Source organism: Halichoeres trimaculatus, unplaced genomic scaffold, assembly GCF_033239565.1.
Source record: "Halichoeres trimaculatus isolate MK-OKI-2021-1 unplaced genomic scaffold, fHalTri1.1 fHalTri1_scaffold_17, whole genome shotgun sequence".
Taxonomy (NCBI): domain Eukaryota; kingdom Metazoa; phylum Chordata; class Actinopteri; order Labriformes; family Labridae; genus Halichoeres; species Halichoeres trimaculatus.
In genome coordinates this window covers 14082758-14102718 of record NW_027437195.1, presented here as the reverse complement: position 1 = coordinate 14102718, position 19961 = coordinate 14082758, and the positions used below count along the sequence as shown (strand labels likewise).

General features: G+C 43.0%; 1 protein-coding gene across 1 annotated transcript in view; it reads left to right on the top strand.

Annotated features, from left to right (window-relative positions):
• Window positions 1–1011: 1011 nt before the first annotated feature.
• Window positions 1012–19961, top strand: part of LOC141806023 (fibroblast growth factor receptor-like 1) — a 31195-nt gene continuing 12245 nt past the window's right edge. Inside the window, exons 1-2 of the mRNA XM_074691243.1 lie at window positions 1012–1336; window positions 1964–2059. Of these exons, the coding sequence (XP_074547344.1) occupies window positions 1975–2059 (85 nt within the window). The 5' untranslated portion in view covers window positions 1012–1336; window positions 1964–1974. The remainder of the gene's footprint in view (window positions 1337–1963; window positions 2060–19961) is intronic.

The window sequence follows — 19961 nt, the reverse complement described above, 5'->3', positions numbered from 1 at the left end:
TGACAAACTTCTGATTTTCCACTGTGGGTGATGTATTCCTTGCATCAAATCATCAGTTTATTTTTTGTGATATATAATAGTACGTAAAGGTATAGGTTGGACGTATTTTTTTTTAGATTTTTTGTTTTACAAAAGCCTTATTAAACTTATAGTTGTTAAAAAAAATGTTAACAAAATAAGATATCAGATTGTAATAGAAGGTCAAAACATTAAGGGTCAGACATAACCAGTGCTAATGGTCGCCTTATTAAAGTAAGCATATCAGGCTCTGTTACTTAAAAATAATACCCTCAAGAAGTTTTTTTTAGAAGTTTACATTTTGGTTTTAATGAAATTCATACTTTCTGGAACAAGGAAACATTTAAAGGTGAACACCTTTTCAGCATGCTTAGGAAGCACTGGGACCACTAGTCTTTGTTTTAAACCTTATATGAGAGTTATACCCAACACAGCAGAATTAAATACAAAAGAAGCACAAACACAGTTTTGAAAATGCATTTCATGAAGGATAGTTTTTTATTGTGGTGAGCAGTTTTTTGCAGGACCTGAGCTGTTCGGTAAAGTGACCACTAGATGGCAGCACCTCTTCGTATCGTGGTACTAGTAAAATAGTGTTTTCGTTTATTTATATTTGCGTATGGAAATATTTTTTCTCCAATGTAATTTAAAAAAAATTAATCGCAGTTACTGTTGAGGTGTCAACATTAGGATCCCTGATCAGCCAAACCTGCATCCTCCTTTTTTTTTTTCTTTTCAGAGTTTTTTTTCTCGTATATCCGAGTAAAATAGCTGTGGGCTACTGTATTCACCCATTTAAATTGTCCTGTATGGCTTTATATTACAGTGATATTTGTCCAGCTTCCTGCCGCAATCTCACAGCTGTTATCAGTTTTCTCGTACATTAGGCTGACAGTGGTGAGATAAACGCTGTGTGATGAAGAGGTATGTCTGTGGGTGACAGATAAAGAGTTAAATGTGTCCGGACTCCGCTGCCTGTGATTGGCCCGCAGCTGCAGCGCTGGGGACGGACAACAAGTCTCCTCTCAGGGAGCCCTCGAAAAGTCACTCAGTGGACGAAGAGGGATTTACAGAGTGGATTGACTTCTAACAAACTGACATATGGGACCTCTATGATGATTTATGGATAAGTCCAGTTTCTTTGAAACGCTGTAACCGACACATTTTATCAGGGACGAGCGCGCGCTGGTCCGTTAGACGTCGATTAAAAGTCAGCCGCGTCACTTTTGATTCATGGACTCACTACGGACCGGAGCTACTAGCAGTTTTGTCAAGAGGCTGACACAAGGTTGACTGGATTCATTCATCAAATAACAAGGTAAAGTGGTGGAGTCATTATTCTTGACTTTTTTCTGTTTTCTTTCTACGTTTTTACACAGTTATAACAGAGCTACATGGAATCAGCCCCTGTGAAATTTACTGTGAGTTTAGCAAAGTCAAACAGCTAAACGAGACGTTTTAATAAACGGTAGGCTTATTTAAGCTAATTTGATAATACCTTTTTCAACTGTGCCGACACAAAATTGTACGACTTCAGTCCTTAAATACCTAGAACACTGGACCTTATATTAAACCCCAAACTGGAAAACTCCAAAACCTGGATTCTCAAATTAATGTTATAAATATGTTGAAATATTTTTGTGTTGTTGGTTTTAGACATATTTTATTTAATGTTTGTTTAAAACCCCACAGTCTCTGTAACAAAAATAGAAATATCCCAAGAGTCTACTGTGGATGGTCAAGTTAAAAAAAAGTCAAGACAGTCTGAAGTGGTTAAATGTCTTAAAAACAGAGTTAAATACAAAGTCAATAACTGTACTTTATACTAACAGAATTTTATGTTTTTATTTATTTATTTAAACCCAGGTATGTATTTATTTTCTTATTTGTGATAAGTGCTGCTGTTTTTGTTCACCTTATCTAACTGTGGCCATGTGTCTTTCAGATTGTGGGATCATGAAGTTGTCTTTGGACAGTATGTCTGTCCTGAAGATTGTGCTGTTCTTCTTCGAGGCCGCTTTGCTGACCGACTGTGCGCGAGGTGAGAGCTGCTTTATAAACGCCCTTTCTTTCCTGCTTCTGTTGCAAATTTTATACCTGGAGCTAACCCAGGTTTCACAGCTCATTATAACTCAACTTGACTGGTTGGTTTCTTGTGAGCATGAAGAAAGTCTCAGTTGGCTCCTTGCATTTTTTTCACACCAAGAAGTAAAAGATGGAAAACTAAGAAATATAAAAAAAAAATCTCTAAACAGGGCCCAAAATCAACACCAGGAAGGGGAATGAGACAGAGGGCAAGCCAACCCCCCTACCCTAAGTTTGTGTGTGTTGCAGCCATGGCGGTGTATGCATGTGAGTGTGTGTTTGTGCTCACATTCACTACAGCTAAACCAAACAAACATCATCCCTCAGCTTCTCAGGGTGAAAGACCTCGAGTCAGTGTAAAAGTCTAGCTCTCCCGTGGCTGACCAAAGGACTGCCTCACATCAATGTGTGTGTGATCATATCCAAAAACCTGAGCGGAGAGTAGAGTGGAAGCTCTCAGTCTGACCACAAATCACAGCGCTGGTTGTTTTGCCAGTATCAATACTTTGCTTTAAAAGGACAACTTACTAGAAGCTTGTCAACAAGTTGTGAAAAACTGTCAAGGCAACTTGAATGATTTCATCCACCATCACTGACTGCTGAAGCGTGTCTGATGCAATCCAGGGCCATGAGTCAAAGACCAAAGCAAAACTTGAAACTTATACTCTTGGTTTAATGAGACAAATCTGAAAGCCAGACACATTGACTGGCAAAACAAGCGGGTCTCTCTTTATCCTCCGCTCAGCTCCAGCACAGCATAGAAGTGAATTCAAGAGGCGTCTGATAGGTACAATACCTGCATGTGGCTGTCGGGGCTGGAGGTAGACGGGGCTGGCGGTGGTTTAGAGGGTGAGATTAGATCTGTGGGTGTGTAGACAATGCCTCATTCACAGTGTGGCGGCTGTTCCTTTACGGCACGACTAAAGCAAAAGTAAACAAGATGTGGAGGCTAAATAAGATTAGGTGGGCAATTTTGTGTGTTTACAGATTAACAGATGTCAGTGGAGGAGAACCAGAATGAGAATCTGCTGTGTTGATGGAGAGCTGAGGTCTGAACTAGTCTACATCCGACAGAAAAGTTAGTTTATGGACCACTTGGCAGGCAGTCTGAGCTAGTTGATTCTGAATGATGTTTGACAGCCTGTGAAGTGTGAATATCACATATTTCTTTCAGCAGAAGCAGCGATACAGTGAGCTCTGTGTCACACGCCAAATGCAACATCTTGACTCTGACATCCTGTGAAAAACAGTCTGGGGGTTTGACTTGGAGCGTGTGCTTTTATTGTGAAGTTAAGGCCAGAGAAGCTGTAAAACTGTCCCAGTAAAAGTTAACAATGTACGATGACATCTTTGATAAATGTGAATTGAATTATAAAGGACAGGCTTCGTCTGACTGAGTGTGAAATTGAAGCAGGGAGCCGCAGTTGTTCCTGAACTGCTTCTGACCCAACTTTTCAAACAATGTACTTTAGAAGACAGTAGATTTGGGTGAACGATTTAAAGCCTGTTGCTGTCAGTCATCAGGCGTCATCCGACCCTGGACCCCTTACCCCTTTGCCACACACTCTCACACACACACACAAAAACACACTCTCAAAGGCACAGATGGACCCCTGCTCTTTTCTGCTGCAGCAACTGGCCAAGCAAGAATTACTCCTGAAGACCCCCCTCCTCAGGAACCCCTGCACTTCCTCCATCCACGCCCCCCCTCCTTCCCTTCTCCCTCTGGTGCTCCGCCACCCCCAGCAGCTGGAGGAGGTGCTCACTGATGTGTCCCAGCAGAGCCTCTAATGTGGTGACAGGCCCGGGGACCACTGGGCTCCACTAACAGAGGAATGCAGCCGCCTGGACATATGGATCTGCAGAAATGCACCCTGGGAGAAACAGAGAGGCACCAGGTGTCTCTGTTATGCACCCGGGCTGGGCTAACAGTGAACACACTCACACGCTCACACTGAAAGGTCCTGTTTGGATGCAATTTAATTAGAAACAGGCCTCTCGTACAGTCGTGCTGCTTGTGAATGTATGGCTCTCCACTTTAACATCACAGACATGTTTGCTTCTCCTCTGAGACCATCTGGTGAAGCTTAGAGCATACAGAAAGTGCTTTGCAACCCTTTTGGAAAGTATACATTTTATAGCAGCGTTACATCATGGCTTCATAACAAGAAGGTACTATGAGATGCTTTGTATGCCAGGGGCTTTTAAAATCACAAGGCCATTTGGCTCCCAGACAGTTTTCCATTTCCTCTAACCATAATGAGACTAGTTTCTCAGTAACCAAATGCCCCAAAGTCCTCTTATTTTTTAAATAGCTCCTGAATAGTAAGAAGGTGTAACAGTGGTGGTGGGCCAAGCTGGGGAGACTGAGAGGGAGAAAAGAAGAGAGAGCTGTGCTGAAAGCTGCTCTGTGATACGCTCTTTTTTTCCACGGTTCATGTCTAAATCCTAGTTTAATGCATCACTTATGTATAAGAAACAAAGGTAGGTTCATTTTCCTTTTTTTTGACCAAATCACCAACATGAGAACTTCTTCCTTAAAGGAATAGTTCAGTTTTTTTGAAGTGGGGTTGTATGAGCCCTATGTGACCACTAAGGACATTAGATACAGTAGAAAGTTGTCTTCTCTCCTTCAGTAAGACACAAACTGTAATCGATGGTGATGAGGAAATAGGCGCTAACAGGGAAATACCGTACCAAGTTCAAAGGCTATTTTCTCTGCCTACAAGAACTCAAATCAAAAGGTAATACCACAGTTTAAGAGTACGCTACATTAAATATTTTTTTAAGTGCATTAAGTCTTCGGAAATACAAACATTTATCCGACCTAACTAACTGTATCCTTGTATCATGTATCCTTCCGCACAGTGCTAGTGTGCTCTGTCCCCCTTCCTCCTTTCAGCTGTTGGGAATGTAAACAAGCTATGCTTCAGCGCCGGTTGTAGCCTCGTGTAAGTTTGATCAAGTATCGTAATTCTTTTGTGTGTACTAAGGATTGTGAGGCAGCGTAGGAAATTCAAAATGAGTGACAATGACAGCGACGATGAAGTTTTTCCGACTCTATCTTGATGTCCAGTGTCCGCGGATGTTTCCTCTGTATTCCTTTCAGTCGCCATCTGTAGCAGCTCTTCTTCTGTGTAGCTACTTCGGTTCATACAGGTATCCTTTTGGTTCCAAAGTGAGTGTGACTTCATCGTCGCTGCCATAGTCACTCATTTTGAATTTCCTACTCTGCCACACAATCCTTAGAGTACAAACAAAAGAATTACGATACTTGATCAAACTTACGTGAGGCTACAACCGGCACCCGAAGCATAGCTTGTTTACATTCCCTACAGCTGAAAGGAGGAGGGGGGACGGAGCGCACTAGCGCTGCACGGAAGGATACATGACCAGTTAGTTAGGTCGGATAAATGTTTATATTTCCGAAGACTAAATGCACTTAAATAATATTTTATGTAGCGTACTCTTAAACTGTGGTATTACTTTTTGATTTTAGTTCTTGTAGGCAGAGAAAATAGCCTTTGAACTTGGTACGGTCTGTCCCTGTTAGCGCCTATTTCCTCGTCACCATCGATTACAGTCTGTGTGTTACTGAGGGAGAGGAGACAACTTTCTACTGTATCTAACGTCCTTAGTGGTCACATAGAGCTCATACAACCCCACTTCAAAAAAAACTGAACTATCCCTTTAACTCCAGTCTGGTTGATACTTTTGTTTCCAAACTAGAACACCAGCACGGCCGGCCACCCATTTCACACATGTCCACCTTTTCCCTCCCTGTTTCTCTTTGCATTTCCTCCCGTTTATGACCAGTGTAAAGTTGAGGGAAGTAAGTTAACTTAATGTGCTATCGTTAAAACAAGGCATGAGCTGACCTTTACACCCAGCAACTCTCAGTGCAGCCTGTATGTGAGTCTGGGCTCATTTGCAGAGAACAATGGATGGATTATTAAGTGCTGTGGTCCCCCCAGGTTGGACAGGGCAGCAGTGATTAATTTTAAACACTCCTCATCCCTGTAGACCTGACTTATGTACCTTCTGTTAGAACCCACAGTGGACGGGGGACTTGTTATGCTGAGGCGCTGCCATTTAGAGGTGCGTGAGAAGGAGTTACGAGGGCACTGCTTTCGTGCGTCTGAATATATGCGTGTTTTTATTAAGCAGGCTGAAATTACCCTGAGAAAAGTCATGATAATGAGACATCCAAGGAGCACAGAGCAATTTGGAAAACCTCAGAGGTGCACCAACAACTATTCCCGCTCCACCTCCCTCTCCTCTAAGCCAGGTGGAATTAATATTCCCTTCTCTGCGACCGTTTAGTTTCTATCACGGAAATAATGTTAGCACCGCCGAAACAAGCAGTGTTCCTCATCTTTCAGCGCACACTGCTGACCCTGTGAGCTCTGAAGGAAACACTCGGAGGGAGGAATGTGTCAGACTTCACCCCTCTATGGGCAAAGAAAGGAAAGGCCTGTAGCTGTGATAAGTAGTCATAATGGAGGTCAGTTGGTGTTTACTTTAGCGGGGTCATATAATCCCTGTGAGCTACACTCCCCTCAATGACTGACTTTAATGGCCACTTCAATTAGCATTCATGTGGAATTTCAACAAGTCTCAGTATTTGTCACTCTCAGCTGTATGCTAATGCTCAGATGCACAGGAGGAGAATTTTCTTTTCTCATTATTTATTTTTTTAAGGAAATTAAATTATACCAAACTGCTGCCTGTGTACAATGCTCATTAGTTTGTTTGGGCAGTTGGCGCCGGGAGCGTTTTCAGACCACACACACTCTTCCTGCTAGCTGAATGGATTTGGGCTCCGTTAAATAGAATTCCTTTTTGCTCCTGTTATCCTTCACAAACCCCATGGAGCTGCTCACAGAGCGCACATGGAGGAGCCAGACTGCCACCATTCACATGGTAATCGACTTTGTGCCCTTTCCTGGCCTGACTCTTGGGATCAACTTGGCGTATGAATAACTGATTTTTGTTTCTTGACAGCTTTTTGGTGTAAAATAAGCTTCTGATGATACTGTACTGAGTTCAGACTCCCGGCTCAGGCTGCTGTGTTACACCCTTGGCCAGAGGGAGAGTGAACTGCTGGCTTGGAGCAGGCCTGTTAGGGGGGGGGGGGGGGGGGGGGGGGGTGCCTTGCTGAAAACTTACAAGTGACCTTACAATAACATTTCTGCTCCTCAATGGGAAGAGTTTGTCTTGCGCAACCCCTCTTCCTACGACTCCTTCATTTCTCCAGTCTGTTTTTTTCCTTTCTTTTAAGGAGCCAAGTCATGGAGAGAGAGAGAGAGACGCCCCCTCCTCCTCTTTCTTCTTCTCCTCCTTTCCTTTCCATCATTCTTGTGCTTTACAGATGTTCACTCAGTCATTTTATTAATCAAATGATGAGATTCCAGTTGCTCTCCTCTTCTGACCCCCACAGGGAGAAGCCAGTTTTGTTTTCCTGTTGATTTGATCTTGTATATTTATGAACTGGAGTCTGAATCCAGCTGCAGAAAAGAGGTGCCAAAACTTTCCTTCCAATTTTCCTTCTTCCCCTGTTTCTTTCCTCTAGAAATGGCTCTTTGTTGCCCCTTTTCTTGGAGTAGAGCCACCTTGTGAGAAAAAACAAAACACGTACCATGACAACCCTTTGTTGTCTCAAAAAACTGCTATGGTATGGCGACCTTCAGGATGTTGCTTGGACTCAGCAGGTTTGGACAAGTTGTACACTTGTCATTGGGATGTTGGTGAATAAAAGGCTGATTTAGCAGCAGAAATATAATCTGGATCATCTTGGTGGATGTACTTGCCACAGCCCGCTCTGATCTGTGTCGCTGTAGCCGCTTGCTGACTTATCAGAATACCACATCAGGCAGCCAGGAGGTATCCTAACATGATGATATGCTTCTTCTCGTCTTTACCGCTTTGTGCCTCAAGTATTACATTGTTATCCCTCTGTTTATGTTTTTGAGCAACCGTTGCATCCGTGGAACCTGATAGCAGACATCAAGGCCTCATTATGAAGAATCTAGGGCTGCAGCTATTGAATATTTTAGTATTCGAGTATTCTACGGAAAATCCCATTGATTAATCGAGTAATCGGATAAAATACATTTTTGTTTGGTTAAAGAGCAGTTATTTTTCAAATAAAAATGTTTCTCTTTAAGAAATAGAATTTTCTGATACAGCATGTCAATAAGAGCACTTGCTTTGGTAGCTCCAAAATTTGTAAACACACTTTGACTCATTTTTTGTGCCTTGTACATCTCATCAAATGCTGCGATCCCAAATGGTACCCGTTTGGTAGAATGACCCATTAGTCTCCAAACTCCAGAAAAGAAGCTAGATTTGTTGCTAGTTGCTATTTGGTATAAGAGGTAGCTTGAGGGGTCTGAAAACTCTCTTAATATGGCCTCAGCTCTATTTGAAATACCACTCTTTGATCTTTTTTAAAATTAAACGATTCCTCGTGGCAGAGAAAATTACTCGAGTAATTTTGTAATCGAGTACCTCGAATCATTCGAGGAATCGATTCAGCTCTAGAAGAATCATAGAAATGTTCTTCCTTTTTCTTCCTCCCATGTCCTGCTCTTCCTGGGGGTTACACTGGGAATAACTAGCTGAAAAAAAACTTACACAAACACACACACACACACACGCACACACACACTCGCCAGCCCTGCCTTTCTGCAGTTAAAAGGTTGATTGAAAGTTATGGTGGTGGCAACAGAGATGGCTGGCTGAGCCCAAAGAAAGCCAAGCCAGGGGACGGCTGGGGTAACGAGCTCTGAATGAGGCCTCCGCTGTCTTCCACACACACCCACAGACCCTCCTTCTAGTTTCTTCCTTCCTCCTCTTCTTCACCCCCCCACCTCTTTCAGTTCACCTCCATCGGGCTCCAATGAGACCCCACATGGCCTTGTGGCTTTTGCACTTCCACTTTGTTTTCATCAGCGATTCTTTTGAGTGACTTCAGAAAGTCTTCATGCATTGTCCCCTTTGATTGTGCCTAGTTTGAGCCACCCCATGTCTGTGTTCGTACGTCTGTGAGAGGAGTTTTCATCAGCAGCATAGAAACGGTCTTGATGGGGTTTGTTTGTACCCTTTTCCAGCAGCAACAGCAGTCCATCTGTACAGTGAAGGCAAACAGGCCCTGATTTTTCATTCAGAAGACCTCTGTGATGAATGGAAAAAAAACATGTCCCCGCTTTGACTTGAAGAGTTGAACAGGACAAGGGAGGAAAAATCATTTCAGGAGCAAAGAATATAATCAGTCATATTTTATAGCAGGACTACTGCTGTCCTGCGCTGGAACTCTGCACCATGCAGTGAGACTGATTTGATTTCCTCATGCACAGGGATGTGAGTTTGGAGCTTGGATCGGCCCCCAGGCTGGATGTTCTTGGAGCTTGATTCTTGGCAGATGTGGGCAATGCTCCATTCATACAATTATTCTGTGTCTAGAATGAAAACTAGCTAAACAGACAGATCGTTTTAAGTATTTTTGGGCTTTTTATGCCTTTAATCAGAGAGGAAAGGACAGTGGGGAGAGCAGGAAACAGGGTGAGAGTGGGGAGTGACATACAAGAAAGATGCCACAGGCTGGATTTAAACCTGCGTAGTGGGATCTAGACTACTAGGCCATCTGCGCTCCCAGACATTTCTTTTTGATATTCTGAGCCATGTTAGTGGTTTAATCAGGGAGCAATGTCCGTCTCCTAATTTGATTCTCAGTTAGTGTAGTGCTTTGATTGACATCTGTAGTTTAAAGAGTAGTTTCATATATTGGATAGATTTCTGTAAAATCAGACACAGATACTCATGATCCCCTGAAGATGAATCATGGTGACTTTTCAGATCCTTTGATTTTTATGTAATGCCAAAGAAGATTAAGTTTTCACTGCTTACGCCAAATATTTCAACTCTTTCTGGGGAAGTACCCCAAAATTTGTCTTTCATGATGTGTTGGCGGTGTACTCGCTAATAAAAAAATACATTTTAGAAACAATTGTGTTTTCGAGAGAAAGGACCCTTAAAAACTATCCTGTTGTGTGGTATTCTGATGGATGTTTTTGTCAAAAGAAATCGTCTTCATCCTCATATCATCCTTTTACTCTGATAGTAATTGATTGCTTGCAAAACACACCATCAAGTGCAGTGATACTTACTCTTTGGTTATGACTAGGGATGGGTACCTTTCACATTTGAAACGATACGGTACCAATACCCGGTACCGGTACTCAACGGTACCAATTTTCGGTACCTTTTGTGTTCATGTGGTAAAAAAATATCAATTTATTTATGACTAAAATATTTATTTTTTCAATGTAACATATTTATTCTACAATATATCACCTTGCAATGGTGTGTTCATACCCAGCATGGAAAATCCCCAACTCTTTCACTCCCTCACAGTCACAAGGATGCATTTAGGTACCTAAACATGGTACCTTTTGATTTTATGTGAATCGGTACCCGGTACTTTTGACAGAATTTGGTCGGTTCCTTTAAAAGTACCTGATCAGGTACCCATCCCTAATTATGACCAAGCACCCACAAAACTTACAGTGATACCATCTTAAACAGCTGTTTTTTTGTTAATTGCTGATTAAAAAAGTGCAAACATGCTAACATGAAAATGCTAACATCATCATTTTTAGCATAACGACATTCTTAGATCAGCATTTTAACATCTTTAGTTGGGGGAAAGAAGAGATTTCATGCTGTTATAGCAGTCTTTGCTTTAGGACTCAGAGTCAGGTCATCAGTCACCTGGTCCCAGACAGGTCACATTAAAAGAAGAGGTGCACGGCTCTGTGTGGACAGTTTATTAACAAAGACAGAGACAGCCAGGCTGGCGAACAGAGAAAGATGGAGGGCAGTGACCTTTTTGCAGCCGCGTCGTAAGGTGAACTGAGAAAGCACTGAACAAATTGTCGCTGTGAAAGGGCGAGTACCTCATCGTAATGACAGACTCAACAGCTCCATGATGACAGATTGATTTCAGACAATATTCCTGGATTGTCAAGAGGCCCCATTGCTGTCATTGAGAGCTTTGCCAGCTCCTCCACCCACTCCGTCTGTCTCGCCTTGCATCTCCCTGCTCTGTCTCGTCCCCGTCTCACTCTCCTTTCTCTTTCCCTCACCCACTCCTCCATTAGCTGCTCCCTCCCTCCTGCTCCTGCCTGAATCGGCCCATTCTGCCCAAACGCTCCTGCTACATCGCGGTCTGTCATTGGGCCCTTCCTGAAAGGACCCTGTTGACAAAGGCGCCGGTGTGAAGCGCTTCCCACTGTCATGGAGATTGTCTGGTCCTCTGCTGGTGTTGAGTTCCTGGAGACAGAGAAACGGGGGGCACTCAGTGCCAGTCCAGGCCATCATCATCATCATCATCATCATCACACTGATGTAGTAACCACCACACACACACACAAAGACACACACAGACACACATCCCCTGCTCTGTGGGTGACAGCATGTCTGCCTCACATCGGTCTTGTTTACAGCCTCTGTGCTTCTCTGCCCGTCAGCTGAACATCGTACCAACGCAGAGTGACGCTGCCCTGACTTTATTAGACATCTGCATCTCATTCAGCACCTTCAGACTGGACTCTGACTGAGTCAACTGTACACAATGAGCCAAACACAGGTTGGATAGTTATTTCCTTCCCCCTCGGAATGCAGGAAGGTAGGAGGAGGTGGAGGAGGTGGAGGAGGCAGCGGCGGCGGCATGTGCTGGGAGTGTCAGGATGCAACTTGCTGATGGAGGCCATGAAGCAACACAAACAGAGTTCTCTTCATGAGGAAAAAATTATATGAGATTGACCAGGTTTGTTCAGTGTGCACGCTGTGGTTCAGGAGGTCCAAATGTTTTAGATGAAGCAGTGTTTTCACATGAAACATTGCAATACATGGAAAGAAAGACAGAAAGCTGGCATCAGATGCATTTTTGAAACTGAAGTGATTTATTTCTGATATGATTCAGCTGTATGAACTACATCTCATCATGTTACATGTCAAAGTTTAGCTTTGACATACTAACAAATCTACATACTAGCTTCTGGATGACTGAAACTTGGCCAGTCCACTACTCTCTTTTATCTCTGTGTTAGAATCATTTTTAGGCCTTTTATAAAATGTTGTGACATAATGTCAAAGCAAAAATCAGAACCATGATTCACTCATCTTAGCCCCTATCCCCATAAAAATTTTGCCACAGCGTCTTTACCTGGCATGACTGTGGGAGCTGTACCTTCATTTTTGTCCATCTTTGCTGGATGTACATCTCGTAGTAACTCCTGGACAGTTTTAGGAGTTTGAGGTGACCACAAATAAAAAATAAAAAGAAAGCATAATGGAGGCTCTGTATTGAACAGTCACCTCTGTTTTGACACTTCTTCAAACATTTAAATTTTCTTGGATCTTGAGACTAATGTTTATTGAAGGACCTTTGGAGTTTCCTCACATCATGTCTGCTGTGTGGTTGAATGTGTTAGTGTTAGACACTCTTGTTTGTAGGTGAGGACAACAGTGAAATGAGTGATTTTGCCTCCAGATTTGATTTTTTTTTGTATTTGTTAAAGAGAATAAGAGACAACACACAGCAGGCAGTCCAGATCAGCCACACATGTGCGAGCCTTCACACAATGTCCCTCTCAGTGCCAAGTGGTCTCTCTATCTTCAAACATATCAGACAGACAGTAATAAACAGGTGCTCGTCGGTGCCCTGCTCTGTGCTGCAGAGCGAGCTCTGTTGGAGTGTGTGTCATGTGGCTGAGGCTGAGCCCGGGCCAGGGAGTGGGGTGTGAGATTGTTGGGATTCCTGGTTACTGCCGCCTGGGCCCACCTAATCCCCCTTCACTCCCCCATGCAGCCCTCCTCGCCTCCTGAGCTGTGTGTTAAAGGAGGCCCCTCTGCCATCTTAGCCTCTGCTCCCTGCCACTCTCTAAATCAAGACCCTTCTCTCTGACCCCCACGTCCTCTCAATCCTGAGCATCTTCTTCTTTTCTCCTCCCTCCTCTGACCTCTGTTTCTCTGTCTCTGTCTGCCACTGTCTCACCTTTTCCTCTCCCTTCCCAGCCTCCGTCCTGCTGACTCTCCCCTGATAAGTGGCCCTAAGCACACACTCAGCCACTGTGTGTGCAGCAGGCCTTAGCCTAATGGAGTGAGATAAAGTGACTGGAGTGCCACTCGCTGTGCGCTCTCTGTGACAGGCCCACATAGCATGAAACATTGTTCCTTTAAATTGGTGCATGTCTTTGTTTTTCTTGTATTTTTATTCCTGTCAGACAACAGTGAATCCTCTCGGGCTCAGAGGATGAGGAAGAAGCATCACATGAGTATCCAAAATTACGACGTCTTTTGAAATAAAATAAAGTAAAGCAAATTAAACAAAGGTAACATTAATAGACATTTGGAAATAAAAACTCAAGGCTGTATTCATTGGTGGATCAGGTAAAACTTTAGAAGAGCAGCTATGACCTGTTCCACAACTTCTTACTCATCCTGTCATAAGTCAGCACGGTCTCTCCAAAAACATCATATGAAAGACTTCTTTTAATGCCAGGAGAGGTCTTTCCATAAGGACTCTGTACTTTTCCAGGCTGGTGGAAGTATCCAATGTATCCTTTATTAAAATCACTTTAATTTGGTAAAAGGTGCATGTATCAAAGCATCATCAAAGAGGCTTTGATACATGATTCACCAAGTCAGTAAGCCACCAAGATTCAGTTATGTTTTATCTCATTATCAAAACAGTATTTAGATAAAGAGCTAACCAAAAACCACGCTTGAGTATTTTTATTCCATATATTCTTATAGTTGAGGATTAGTTTTTGTTATAGCTGAGAAAGTCTCAACTTCAGGGCTGTTGATTTACCTGTTTTTTGTTTACCGCAGCAGAAAGTTGCAGTAGTCAGGAGTCCAGAGAAACACACACACAGTGTTTTTCCCCAACAGGGGCTGCTGGGGCTGGGAGAAAGCAGTCAAGTATATGAAATATAGCAGCTTATAGTTCAAAGGCTCCACAGTAGGGCCTGCTAGGGGTCGGGCCACGTGATGGAGATGTTTTCAGAAGCTTTATGACGCTGGGGTAATTTCTCTGTTTCTTTCCTGTTCTTTGATGAGGGGTCGGCAAGAGCCTGCTGCTCTGGAGCCATTAGTGGAGGAAGCAGACGCAGATTCATTGCCAACAAGTGGCGGCGAAGCAGCGATCTTACTCCAGTGATTCTGCTTTAATCAGACAAATCGACTGGAGCATCTTATTCTCTTTCCTCCTTTCTTCTTCTCCCACTCCGTCTGCTGTTTCTCTCGTCCCTCGTGTCACCCAATAGCTCCTCCTGCACCATTCCCACCACCGAAGCAGTTGCTATTCAGCCCACATAAGATGGTGCTGAAGAAAGAGCCATTGTCCCCGCTGGTTTTACCCTGCTCTTATCTATTGATTGGAAAGCCGAGAGGACAAAATAACAGGTATTGATTACCATTTTGGGTGAAGTTGCTGGGCAGGACGTCTGGAGGGGTAAGAAAAGACGGCATTCTTCACCCTCGGCTGCCCTGCTGCTGTCAGAACAGTCTCCACCGCCACTCCACCTATCAGTCCACTTTCACCCCCTCTGCTCGCCTCCTTTTTTGAATTGCCAAGGTTGCTCTCCCCCCTTTTTTTCCTCTTTTACCGTTTTATGCTGATTTTTATCTCTGCCTGTGAAATGTATAGCCAAGCAGAACAGCAGCAGGCCCTGAACAGAAGCTCTGGCCTTTCACACACTCCCCGAGCTGTGGTGTCCGCCTCACCTTTTCACCTCCACCCAATCCCTCCAGTCTCCAGGAAAGTCACCAGCTCTGGGTTCGGTTTCTAGCTTTCATGTCTTCTGCACTTTCCCTTCTCCTCTTTCTTGCGTCCTGAACTCACTTTTTTGTCCATCCATTTCATCATTTCTTGTTATACAAGTGCTCCTGAGGTTTAAGAGATGCATGATAGAATATTTGCTTGAAGCTCTGGCTCCATTAAACTTCCTCTGTTATGTTTGAGGTCTGTCTGCTCTTGCACGGTCTGCTGAGCTAACACAGTGCTGCTGAGTAGGAGGAGGTATTCTCCTGCTCCTATCTGTCTCTCTTCCTCTTATCCTTAATGTAAATACTGCATATTGAAGACACATTTACTCAGATCAGTGTTTATCCAAGTAATGAATCACCAGAGTCTGGCATCGTGCAAAAGCTTTTGATGCATGAGAGATTTTGCAGTTGGCTGGAGATTAAGGAGCTAATCCTTTTTATTAGAAGATGTTTACAATGTTGTTTGAATAAGTATATCCTGTATTGGGCAGACGGTGTTGCGTGCATTATCAGGTTGTTCTTATTGCGGTTGGTTAAGATCCAGGTGTTCGCCATTTGAGCGGCTGTCAGCAGCCAGGCCAACCCTTTATTGACTTGCAGTGACTATGAAAGACCAAAGCACTTTGTATGGAGGAAAAAATGCATGTACACATCATTATAAATCCACAGGTGTTTTTTAAAAGAGAAAAAACATGGAGCAGTACCAGCACATCTGAGCATTGCTCAAGTCTGGCAGGCTTTGTAGTCAGTAATTAGCCTTTTCTGAGCTCCTCTCTTTTTAGAGCATACTATCCTCCACGGATGCCTGCATGTCAGATCAACAGTTCATTAACCAGCTCACAAGGTTTTCTTAAAATTGGCTATATTTAGTCTGAATCACAAGAATGCCTCTCATTGAGTGTGCCCTTTCCTTAAAATAATCCATCACCAAATTGAGCAAAGAAAAACAGAAGTAATTCTGAGTCGCCAGACCTCCCCCTCCTCTCCCAGCGCAATGAAAGATTCCATTCACAGACGGGACTCGGCTATAATAAGGAGCACCGCACCAACACTGCGATACGGGGGGAAGCCCATATGGTCATGTGTATCAGTTTCCATTTACAGAGCAGCTAACAATTCTAACAATTTCAGTAAACACTGTGAAACAATCAGCAGTTTGTCATGAATCTGGCAGACACTCAGTCATCACAGGATCTCTGGAGGACTAAAGTTCAGCAACCAAAGCTCTGAAGCTACAACAGCAAAGTACAGCGTCGCTACATTTTACCTTGGAAATAAACTATGTATCTCCCTGTTAAACAGATAAGGCCACCTTTTCCCTATTTTTTTTTCACAAAACAAAATAAAAAACCAGAGGGCCTGTGTGCTAGTTTCAGAGCTTTCAGATTCAAGGTTAAGGGAACCTGCCCTTGAAGGAGGAGGAGGAGGAGGAGGAGGAGGAGGGGGAGGAGGAGGAGGAGGGGGAGGAGGAGGAGGAGGAGGAGGGGGAGGAGGAGGAGGAGAGTCCCTGTTGAGAAAAGGATGGTGGTCATGCACACAGCACAAATACTTATTAAGTAACTCAGATGATGTCCTTGATTTCAGCACCTCCTCATGCCTTGTTTTTCAAGAAGACTTCAAAGAGTTTTTTAAGAGCGGAGGTGAAGGGAGGAAACCGTTTGTTGCACATTCCTTGCACTTGAAGCGCCAGCCAGAGCTTTTTAGTTTATTAAGCCAAATAGCTGGAGAGCTGGAGTCTTCCCAGATAACCAAGTTGAAGATCACTTCATAGGGAACTCATAAACATATCTCTAAAGTGTGTATTGGACAAGATATAAAGCTTTTGATGAGTGACTTTTGAGTTGCTAGATTTTGTTGACTTTGGACCAGGTCTGAAACATTGACTTAAATAGAATTCACTAGAATGACTTCAGTGAAGCCCAGAGGCACAGAAACTTTCTGGTGGGCAGACATCACAGCCTTTCCACCAACCTACAGATGCATTTCACTTACCCCAAAAACTTCATCAGCAGAACAGATTCTTTTATTTGGCTAAAACCAGACATTTAGGGCTAAGGGAAGTTCATCGATTCTTGTGTTAGCATTTCTTACTTTTTCTGTCAACATTAGAACACAGCAGGAGCTTGTATTCATCAACAGAGCTGTAAATCCGTTCTTTCTCTTTTTTAAAAAAATTAAGTGATTTAATCTTCTCAGAAAATGAACTCTTGGTTTTAGTTTTTTCATTTTTTTAAATTTAAGTCAGGTTTCTTGAATCCAGATACTGTGGACTGAATGTAAAAGTAATTGACAAATAAAAATCAGTAAACCTAGAAAACAGAGGAGCACATTTGACATCTATTTTTTCAACCAGAAAATGCATCCAAACCAGTTCCTAATTCACAATTCAGGGACTGGTGAAGATATGTCAAAAGGAACCCTGGCTACCAAGGGTTGAATAAAAAAACAATGACAAAGTCTCTCAACATGCCTTTGTTTGTATAATAGTAGAGAAAATCATTTTTCTTTACGCTGCTACTGTTGTTTACATCCCAATGCTGTCTGGGTAGTGATGTCATATGGTTGCACCAGGTTTGGTCCCATTCATTCTACTTTTTGCAACCTTTTGGATTTTTCTGAGAGAGATGTGAGCAAGGAGGATAACGCCAAAGACACAGGTCGAACTAGGCTTCAAAATGAAGACCAACAAAGACACAACGTGCAGAACGCTGTAGACTTATGGACTGCTGTGTTCACTGATTGGGTGTCTCGTCATCAGCTTCCTTTGTGATCATGGCGTACCCATTGGTTCACCATCAGAGACTACAGCTGAAGAAGCAGGTTGTTGACATCCTCACAGGAAAAAGTCCAGCATCACCTGCCTATGGCGTTTCCTGTGAGTGGTTTGTTTTTTTATTTAAGAAAACTGTAGGCACGGCATTTGGCTTTAGCCTCTGTGTACAACCAGTAGCACCTGTGAGCTCTTTCAGGAGTGTAGGTTGGCTAAATGCATGTATCTGGAGGGAAGTGGCGAGGACATAGCTATGCGTCTTTTGAAAGTTGTGCAGGCAATTTCCCACTCCTTTCTACTCTTCATCACTTGGAAAGCTGTGTAGACCTACACCTCTTATTTCCCTTTGACAAAAAATTACACCCAAATGCAGCATAATGTGGCATTATTATGGTATTCTCCTGAAAGTAAAAGCTAAAACCAGCAGCTAGGCACAACACAACCATCATACTTCATCAACCCAGCATGCATTGCACTAGTCAAACAGTGGCTGTGCTTCTAGGTTACAAAATGAGCCATTAACTGTGAATTTCAAAGGAAAAACAATTTTTCATGCCTTTATAACACATTTTAAAAAAATTCAAAAATGAATGTGGTATCATTTATGTCATTTTGATTGCAATCCACACTTCAAAATGAGATTATCAGCACCAATATTACAGGTCCTTTCAGAATGCTTCTACTCAGCTTTCTGAACAGGTCAAGCAGGACCGGTTTGATTTATGGTACGTCTAAAGGTCTTTGCACACTGAGTCCGTTTCTTTTGGATGCGTTCTCTAGATCCACAATCTAAAAAGAAATGTCATGCACAGACATCTTGCACACTGAACCCAACAAGTTTATTTTTGTATTGATTGCAAAAACTAATGTCACGTTTCAAATCGTAGCATACATAATTTTACTGATAAATAACTTACCTCCGCGTGTTGTATCCAGTGAAAAGTTGTCTTGAACAAAGAAAATTTGTTTCGATCCGATCTCCATTAATTCCAAAACAAACACTCACCTTGCTAAAAGTAATTTACAACAGTGTGCATGAGACTCCAGGCCACAAGGTGGCGAGGGAGTCCAATCAAATCATGACAGCACTATTCAGCAATGGTTTTGTTGCACCATTATTATTAAACAACACAGTTTTGAAGAAGAAAAGGTGTTGGTATAAAAATAAAAAAGGGGTTTCAAGCTGTATAGTAAGATTTGTTTGGTGCCAAAGTCTTAGACAACAATGCTGAAGAGAGGTTTTACAGAGCAATGTTGTGTATTTTTATGAAAGGAAAAGAGCACTCAGACATTCCCCTCTCTTTATATTTACTTGGAACTCAATAACTCTGTTGAAATGCCTTTCCAGCTTTCCAAAATATTTTTCACAGAGACCTTACCTGTGCAAAGGAAATGTGTTTCGACATTTCACTGAATTTTAACCTTTGCCAGAAATGAGCTGTTTTTTTGTGTGTGTCAGACTTTGCCGTTATTTCAGAAGAAACACATTGTTGACAGGCCTTTAGGACCATACGTCAGAAGACACAACTGAAGCCTTTTTGTTTCAGATTTGGCAGAAAAGTATTGATGTAGTCTGTTTGAATCAATTTAGTCCATGTGAGCTCCAGCTGCAGCAAGCCAGTGCTGTGACCTGTTTGTGGTCCTCGAGCAGAGTGAGAAACTGAACAGTGAGCGCTTGTGTTCCTTTCGTGGTAGCAGAGGAGGGAGATATGGGCCAGCTGACAACAGCCAAAAATCTGCGGTTGCACTTATTCCACAGACATAAACAATGACACTTACAATTTCCTGTGCATGCTCTGGACCAGGAAAGGCCGTCCACAGGGAGGAAGGAAAACTCTGAGAGTGTCTGTGTGTTCCTGAAGGAGGTTTTTGTGGGTTTAATGCCACAAGTTTGACTTCTTCTCCTCTTCAAGTGAAGTAAACCATTTTCTAGCATCAGAGGTCAGAGGTCCAGGAGTCCACATGTTGTACCTGTTGCAGCTGGGATACGTCTGGTAGCGGTGTGATGGAGCCAGATGGCATTACCTGCGTCAGCTCCCCCTCTGCAGCCCCATCAGTCTAATGAACTTTTTGTTGCTTTTGAAAAGCACCAAAGGAATGTGACTGTGTGTGTGTCTGAGCGTTCGTGTATGTGTTAGGAGAGGCCATGTGTACTTACCCTACCCATTGTTTTTACTGCTACCAGACCGGCCATTTGTTTGGAGGCTCAGATCGCTCTGTGTACTTTCGAGGGCTGCGGCTGAAGGGTTTGGTT